This window comes from Phocoena phocoena, chromosome 1, assembly GCF_963924675.1.
Source record: "Phocoena phocoena chromosome 1, mPhoPho1.1, whole genome shotgun sequence".
NCBI classification, from domain to species: Eukaryota; Metazoa; Chordata; class Mammalia; order Artiodactyla; family Phocoenidae; genus Phocoena; species Phocoena phocoena.
This window is the reverse complement of record NC_089219.1, coordinates 36,650,992-36,659,501: the sequence shown is the minus strand read 5'-3', so window position 1 is coordinate 36,659,501 and position 8,510 is coordinate 36,650,992. Positions and strand designations below refer to the sequence as shown.

The 8,510-nt window shown below is 55.0% G+C and overlaps 1 protein-coding gene across 3 annotated transcripts in view; it reads right to left on the bottom strand.

Moving 5' to 3' along the window:
* Positions 1-1,897: 1,897 nt before the first annotated feature.
* Positions 1,898-8,510, bottom strand: part of RNF220 (ring finger protein 220) — a 224,438-nt gene continuing 217,825 nt past the window's right edge. For 2 of the 3 annotated variants that reach the window (XM_065881240.1, XM_065881243.1), the window contains 5 exons: positions 8,365-8,420; positions 8,170-8,248; positions 3,899-4,007; positions 3,677-3,751; positions 2,852-2,923 (listed from right to left, as the gene is read on the bottom strand). In XM_065881240.1, coding sequence (XP_065737312.1) covers positions 2,852-2,923; positions 3,677-3,751; positions 3,899-4,007; positions 8,170-8,248; positions 8,365-8,420 — 391 coding nt within the window. Of the gene's footprint in view, positions 2,924-3,676; positions 3,752-3,898; positions 4,008-8,169; positions 8,249-8,364; positions 8,421-8,510 lie in introns of all 3 variants that reach the window. The other variant, XM_065881242.1, reaches the window with a different exon arrangement.

Here is an 8,510-nt window from a genome sequence, read left to right as displayed (position 1 = left end):
GGAGTCTAATGTGGAAGCCAGATGGGGAGCTGAGGGTACACAGGTGGGGGGCCTGTCCAGGTGTACCACACTTTGCCAGGAAGCTGCTAGATCCAGGAAAGTTGCAAGATGTGTGTGTAATGGGCAGATGGAGTGGGGTGCAGGAAGACAGCAGCGCCAGATGGGAGCTAGGACAAGCTGAGTCAGGAGCCCTAAAGACCAGAACCAGAACCACTGGCCTGAAAAAAACTCCTTCATCTCCTTGAGGGAGACGCACTTGGATCCTCTGTAGGTAGAAGTGGTGGCTTCAGCCTTAGAGTCCTGTATCATCTATTATTCTACAAGTCACTGCTGCACAATGCTGGCACATAGCTGGCATTCAATAAATTTTTGTTGATTTAATGAGCTTACTGTGGTGATCGAGGGACTTGGGGGGGCACGGATGGGCTTTGAAAGTTTGACCTGCAGCGAAGGAGATGGCTGGAAAAGCTCTGGGTGGGAGCTGACCCTTGATAGATAGTCTCAGGGCTGATGGACCCTCTTGTCTCCAGAGCCAAGCTCTCCCTACATCGCCTCAGCCCTCTGGGACTCCCCCACTACTGTGGCAGCCAGTTCCTATGCCTGCATGGCTGCATTCCTAGACATGGCCAACAGGTGGCAGTGCTGCACGCGACAGTGCTCAAGGATCCCACAGCAGGGCGGGTTTCATGCCCTCGCTCTGGGTTAACGTCTCCTGTTAGCATATGGTCCCCAGGGTGGAAGTAACCAGCCATCAAGGACCCACTGACGTGAGTCCAGGGCAGGCAGAGGGGAGAGTAGAGAGCAGAAAGGAGCCAGCCCGGTGGGGATTGGGCATTGCCCACTTCTCTTCCAAACCCTCAGCCGTCACTGGGGCTGATCCGCCTCAATGGGCCACATACATTCCCTAAAATCTTGGGGCCCAGGATCCTTGCTTTCAGAATATTTGGTGTCATCAAGCTGGGCCTGGGCCTGTGAAGGGCCTTTGCTGGACTCCAACCAGGGTGATTTGTCATCTGGGTGCAGAGAGGGACAGGAGCTGCCAACTAGACCTGATTCTATAATATTCACTGTGGGCAGCCCAGAGGAGACAGGTGTGTCAGATTTGGGAAGATGGAGGGTGGGCCTGCTGTGTGAGAATGTGTGAAGGAGATGAGTCTGGAGTCATAAAGATACTGAGGTCTTGAATTTTAGCAGAATCTTGTTTTGTCAAAACAGCTGTGTGTGGGGGACAAGGACTCATCTGCAGCTTTGAGCCCCTGCCCAAGTACCCAGAATGCTGCTCACTCACTGGCACTGGGCAGCCATGGGGATAACTGTTTGACAAAACTCCATCTCCAGTGCTGGCTGCCCAGCCTCAGTTCCCTGACTTGAAGGCCCACTTTGTTTAAAGGAGGTTCCTACTGTTTGTTTCATCTGGGCAGTTAACTATACCAGACTGTTGGTCACTAGGATGGAGAACAGAAGAAGCCACAGGGGACTGAGATGGTGGTTCCATTTTTGGTCCCTGGCTCACTTCAAGGGACTAGAAAGGGACAGAGATTTGGGGCTTACGTTTTCACCCAAGCTTATAGCTGTTCCAGCCCTAGACTGGGGGATAGAGCCTGCAACCCCTCTGTAGCCCCAAGCTCTGACCTCTTCTGTGATTAACGAGCTGACGATTCTGCATCGATAAGGAATTAACCTGGAGCCCCTACCCATCAATAGTCAGGAGTCCAGGTCCCGGCCTCACCCCCACCGACAGTGCTCTAGGGCCCCTGAGCAGACCAACCCCACACTGCTTTACAAACCCGAAGCCAAGTCCTTTCCCCGCACTGCGGCCAGGAATTAACCCCTTAACTGCCTCTGTTCATACCACCCCATCATCCACCCCTTCCTATACACATGCACAGAGGCAGCAGCTGTTTATATTGGTTTAATCCATGTCAAATGTAGTTTACAAAGGGAAAGGACAAGTACCTTTGTATAGAATATACAGACACAGCATCACACCATGGGGCCCACAAGAAGGGCAGGGGAGACAAACACTTTTCCCTGGGAACAGCAGTCTAATCCCAGGAAAGGTTCTCTGCAGAAGGCTGGGTAGCCAGGAGCACCCTCATCCAGCCCCAGTCTCAGCCCCTGCTTCAGCTCGGTTCCCATTTCCTGTGCCTCCCCCCTCCCCCAACTCCTTATGAGGAACCCCAGGAGCTAAGACTAAGGAGAGGATCATGTCCCTTGGGGCACGTGCCCCACGTCTGGGAGAAGAAATATACACCACTGAACACCGAGCACATGGGAGAGGGAAGAGAACCACGGGAGAGGGAGTGGGGAGGGAGAGGCAGGCACCCCAAGAGGTGGATGGGCCGAGCCCCCAGCCAGCCCTGAACGAGGCACTGCTTCTAGGTGTTCTTAACAAAAGAAGAAAATCATACAACCAAAGGGCAGGGGACGGGATAGAGGGTGAGGAGTTGTCCCATTTATACACAACATTGTAAACATACACGGTCTATATTACATGTGCTTCAGTCTGGTGTTTGCATGTCTGTCTGTCCATCTGTCAGTCGGCGGGGGGGGGGGGGGGTGCTGGATCTCAGGAGCCTTGCCTGGCTACTCCCCCTACCCCCACCTCCCTGCCCCATCCTGGGAACGGAACCTGGAACAGGTATGGTCCCCAATCTTGGTGGGAGCCAGCAGGCAGGGCCTGGGCCTCAGCCTCCACTCTGGCTCGAGTCCTGTGTGTGTGCATGTGTGTGTGCGTTTGTGTGTGCACATATGTACACGGGAAACCTGTGTGTAAGTATGTACAGGGGGGGTCACGTCACAGGCGGGGCAGGCGGGACGCTCGAGGCAAGGCCTGCCTGGGGTGGCCAGCTCACAAGTAGATTCTCCGCAGGTCTCCGGGCGCTGTGATGGTGTTGCACTGAGGGCAGAGCTTCTTGGCACCCTGCAGGGAGAACAGGGAGGGCTCTGGTTATACCCTGTGCTGCACACTTGCTCGTGCGAGCCCCTGGGCGTGCAGCCGCCTCTCCCTGAAGCAGCTGTATGCTGGGACCTCGGATCGGTCCTGCCCGCCTGCGCTGGGGAGGCATGGTCGGCTTCTGTGAGCAGGCAGGCACGTTCCTGTGTTGGGGAGACGCCAGGATCAAACCGGCTGGCCAGGCCCGCAGCGGGAGCCCCAGTAATGAGAACAAGGCTGGGTCCAGCTGTGGCTGCCGCGGCCCTAACGAGATTACACGCGGCCTTTGATCAGGACACAGAGCCCACGTCCGGGCCTTTTATTGCTGTCTCCGGGCGACATTTTAATGGCTGCTCCCGAGCGAAGAACAGGGGCAGGAGCAGAAGGAGCTTAGTAATGGGAGGGGGAGGGGCTGGGGCCCTGGTCCTGCTTACCCACACCCAGCCTCCTCCTGACCCGGGATCTCACTGCTATGCGTCATACGTGGGCCTGCTGGGGTGGGGAGATGGGGGAAGGGAGCAGGCAAGAGAACCCACCGGTGGGGAGAATTTAATAAACCTGGGGTCGGGGAGGAGAGAGGGTAGTGAGCTTGGGGGTGAACATCCTGGCTTCGGGCTGTGGTCTATGCTTCTGCTCCCCTGCTCCTCGCTCCTCCTCCCCCAAAGCAGGCTCAAGCACGAGCATGGACATCTGGGCAGTACCCCAAATGGCCACCCACTCCCGACCCCCATGCCACTTCACCAGGGTCCGCAGCCAGCACTCTTCACAGTGCACATGCCAACACTGGATGGACGTTAGGGGCATCGAGTATGAGTCCTAGGGAGAAAATGGGCAGAGAAGGGAGGGGTCACTCTGAGGCTGTCCCACCCTCTGAAGGGCCCAGATCACAGGGCAGAGACCCTCTCCAACCCCCAGGGAGCACTGAAGCCTCAGCAAGGGCGCCCGAGGTTCCCTTCCTCTCACCATGCAGATGAGGCATTTGTAACGGTCCCCACGGGATAGCTGCCGCTCCAGTTCCCTAACCCGAGCCTTCAGGGCCTCAAACGTGGTCACAGCTGAATCTTCGGTGATTCTGCAAAGAGGATGGCATACCTGGGCAGGCAGCAGGCTGGCATCCCTAACCTGAACCTCCAGCCTACAACTCCCCTGAATTCCAGAATCGCATATATAGCTGTCTGCTAGACGCCCCACCCATATCCTCGATCCGCAAACTCCACATTCCAGAACTGCACTCCTCACCCTCTCCTTGCTCCTCTACCTCCGGTCCTGGTGAATTTCTAAACCAGACACCTGGGAACCATTCTCAAACCACTTCTTCCCAGTCACTCCTCACATCCAAAATCTGTCATCTAGCTCCTAATATCTCTGGCATCTCCACTTCTTTCCACAGCTACCACCCCTAGTCCAGGTGCTCATGATTTCCTCTGTGGATTGTGCCATCAACCTGAATGGCCTCTCAGACCCCAGTCCCCTCGTTCCATTCTGTTCTCCTAGCACCTAGAATTCTGCAAACCTGACCACTTCTACTTCTAACATTTTAGTGTCTACCTCAGAATAAAGCTCCACCAAACTCTCCACAAGCTTACAAGGGCCTCCTTGGGCCGGTCCCCGCCAGCTGCATCCCTCAAGTGCCCTGCCATGTACTTTATGCTCCATCCATGCCAAACTCCTGAGTTTCCCCACACACCCCACCATTTTTTACTCTACTGGCCTCTCAGCACTTTCTGCTCCTTCTGGATCACCCCAACCTCCTAACTCACTAGTCCCATCTCATCATTCAGGCCTAGTTCCCACCTCCTCCCAGAAGCCTTTTCCAAGCCCCCAGCCAGTACCCCAATGGTGGCTGCCCCTTCTGTGCTCTTCCAGCCCCTGTACTGGACTTCACCACAGCAGTGTAAACACAAATGTCTGTCACTGCTAGACTCACTTCCCTGAGGGCAAGCTGCTCACTACACCACTACACTCTGAACATTAGCCCCATACTAGGCACGTGAGTATGAATAAACATCTGCTGAAGAAACAGCTGGGCCAACCCCCAGGGAGAGTGAAAAATGCGGGGACTGATGAGGCCCCTGGCTATAGTCCTAGCCTACCTCAAGGGCTCCTGCTTGCTTCTTCCTAGACATGTCAGATGTCCTGTTGGTCCTCACCCGTAGTCCAAGCCCTGCACAAGGTCCCTACAACTTCCTGAAGACTCTCTGAGCTGCAATACTGAACAGGGAATAGCTAGGACTATTCTAAAGAGTGATCCCTCCCACCTCTCCTAAAACAAGTCAACAGAACCTGGAGAGGCTCAGAGGACGAAGAATGCTTCCTGGAGGAGTAGAAAAGATGGCACTGGAGACAGGCTTTAGGGAATAATAAGGACAATAATACAAATAAAAGAGCTAAAATGTATTAAGCACTTACTAAATGCCAGGGATTGTACTGAGGGATTAAAAGTAATTATCTTATTTACACCTCACAAAAACCCCATGATGAGATCCTAATACTCCTATTTTATATATGAAGAAACTAAGCACAGAAAAAGTAGCCTGTCCAAGGTTCACAGAGTGGGGAAGATGGGATTCAAACCCTGGCAGACTGATTCTGTGATCAACCAGTAACTGTGTAAGTAACCACTACCCTACACTGGCTACACGCAGGAGGAGACAGGCCTCCAGGCTGAGGGAACAGTGGGAACAAGGCCTAGAGGCCCTAGAGCCCCATCTGGCTGGAAGGCTCACTTCTGAGTAAGCAGAAGGTGCTACACTGGGAAAGGAGACTGTGTCCAAGAAGACCCCAGATGCCGCAATCAGAGAGGAAAGTTTATCTTACCGGCAATTTACAGGAAGTTGTTGAGAATGTTGGAAGAGGGCTGTAAAGGGTAAGAGCTGAGGTTTAAAGGGTGTATTCAATCAGCTGAGGTAGAATCACAAGGGTGGTGTGTGGGCAAGGACCATCTCCTAGGGTGGCCTGTCTTGCCAGCTTAGGGGAGAGAGTTGGCCCAGAAAACCTGAAAGCTTACAGGTAGTCTGTCCCTGCTGGGTGTAAGTGGTAATGGGGGGGCATGGGTAGGATGATGGGAAACATTTCATGGGCAGCAATGAACTTTGATCTCTGACCTTTCTCTTTTAGGGCACTAGCAGCAACACAGAATGTGACTTCCTGATGGCTGTGTCCCTATGTCAGGGATGCTCTAGATCCATCACTCCATGGGTCCATGATTCTTTCTGCCTTGCCTCTCTCCAGGGAAGCTGAGAAAGGCTCTGACTACAACTCCTCCTGGCACTGGCGGATTTCCTGGGAGCATCCATTCAACTTTCCAGCTCTGGAAAGCTTTTACCATCCCCTCCTTCCTCACAAGCACTTGCACGGCTGGCTCCTCCCCCAGGCACTTTGCCCAATGCTCTATGTGCCATCCCCACCTGGACTGCTGGTAAGTTCCTGACAAGGAGACAAGGATGGGTAGCTGTGTTCCCTTCCTCTCCAAGGACCAGGCTGATCCTATGAGGTTATTTCAAAGATTGGGAAACCAAGGCCTGGAGCTGGGGGCAGCCTACCCGAGTAGAAAACTAACTGTCAAACCCCAAACCAGAGAATGAGTTAGGGCTGGGAAGGCAAAAAGGATGGGGCCAGGAGAGAATGAAGCCATTTCCCACTTCCATCTCCAAAGGCTCCAAGGCCACATACAATTCCAGAGCCCACCCTATCTTGGATTTGCTCGGCACATAACTGGCCTCTATTCTTTGCTCTGGTGAACTACCCAGTCCTCCAGGCCCCTGACCCAGGTAGGTTGTGAGCTATTCCTGAGCCCCTCTAGGGTATGGGGTGGAGAATTTCTTGGAAGAAGCCATGTCTTCCTTTCTCCTCCCCTAGGTTGTGAAAAAGATCTAGGATGGGAACCCATAATGTGTACAGGGAAGAGAGACATCATGGGGACTGAAGGGCCCTAATCTTGGCAAATCCAGACCCAATGGAGATCTCTGCACATGACTGAGCCAGTCCCCAGCTCATCCCAGACAGCCCTGCCCACTGGTGCCTGTGCTCACACAGGTGGGACAGTCCCCAGCTCCCCCAGCCCTCAGCGGGTAGGACCTTCATGGATGGCCACTGGTTCTGGCCCCCACCTCCCCCTGGGCGCCATCCCTGATTAATGATCTTGTCTTTCTGATTTATGAGCAGCCCCTCCAGATGAGGGTGGGTGCCCCTTACAGCCCCGCCCGCCCCGCTCAGCTGGAGTAGGAGAGAATTATTAAATAAACATCCATACGTCATTCCTCCCCCCCCACCTCAAGCTGGTTGCGCCGAACCCGTACGGCCCGCTCTGGCGCTGACATGGAGCAGCTGCGGTGATTCATGGGCAGCTGGGCCCCACGCTGCGGCCCATACATCATGCCAGCAGCACTCACGGCCCTGGCCGAGATAAACTGATCAACCACAACGGGCTGGAATGAATTTATGACAACACAAAATGGAGGGAAACAAATGGGAGGTGACCCTGGGCCACCGACCCGGCCCTGCACCGGCCTGCAATCCACTCTCCTGGCAGAAGGCAAGATGGAACACTGGCCCTGGAATGAAGAGGTTGCCTTTTAACCCTGGGCAACCTAGCCGCGAGAGGAGGGAGGGGCGGGTGTGAGGAGTTAGGCAATGGCCAATGGCAGCAGCTCCAGGCAGCCAGAACTGGACAATGCCACCTCCTGGGGCCAGAACTGGCCTTGCCTGGGCTTCTGGAAAGGCAGTAAGGTGCCCTGCTGATTTCAAATCCTGGTGGCTCCTGAGGATCCAGGCCAGGGGTTGCCCAACCCTGGGAGAAGTGCTAACAGATCCCCTTTTCCCCTGCCTGAGAACACCGGCCAAAAATTCCTACCAGAAGTGATGAGACCCAATACTCCTGCCTAAAACCCACTGCAAGCGCCACCGGGACAAGAAAAATGAAACCAATTTAGCTCCCGATTAAGAAACAGAAACTGGAGATGAATCAAGTGTGCTGGCTGGGCTGGGCAGCCATACATCACACTCCCTGGGCGGAGGCCTCTGCAGCGGGCGGGCAGGCAGGCAGGCTGACTGCTCCTCCCTCCACGAAGGCTCCCAGGGCCCGGGCCCAGCGACCAATTCACAGAGGCATGCTCAGCACCAGCTGGGCCCCACCGTCGGCTGTGTGCCCAGGGCAGCAGGCCTTCCTGGTAGCAAAGGGCCCCTCGCCCTCCAACTGAGCTGTGGTTCCCCGGGCCTCCCTCCTGGCCACTCACTTCTCGATGTCACTGTTCTTGCAGGTCTTCTGCATGGCCTCCTGCTTGCTGCTCTCACCGTTGCTGGTAGATGGCATCTCTGCTGGGACAGAGAGGCAACTCACACTCTGGCCAGACTGGGCAGCACAGGTGAGGGGTTGGGCTTAAGGCAGTCACTACCACCCCCCATCACTCCTAACCTGCGTTAGGACTTACCGTCACTGGCCCATTTAGAGAACTCAGGTGTGATGCGTGTGCTGGGAGGGCCACCACTAGAGGAAAGGAAGGAGGAAGAACGAAGTGGGCCCTGAAGGCAGGCAGGATAACCCTGAGGGCGGGTACTGGGTTGACACCCACCTCAG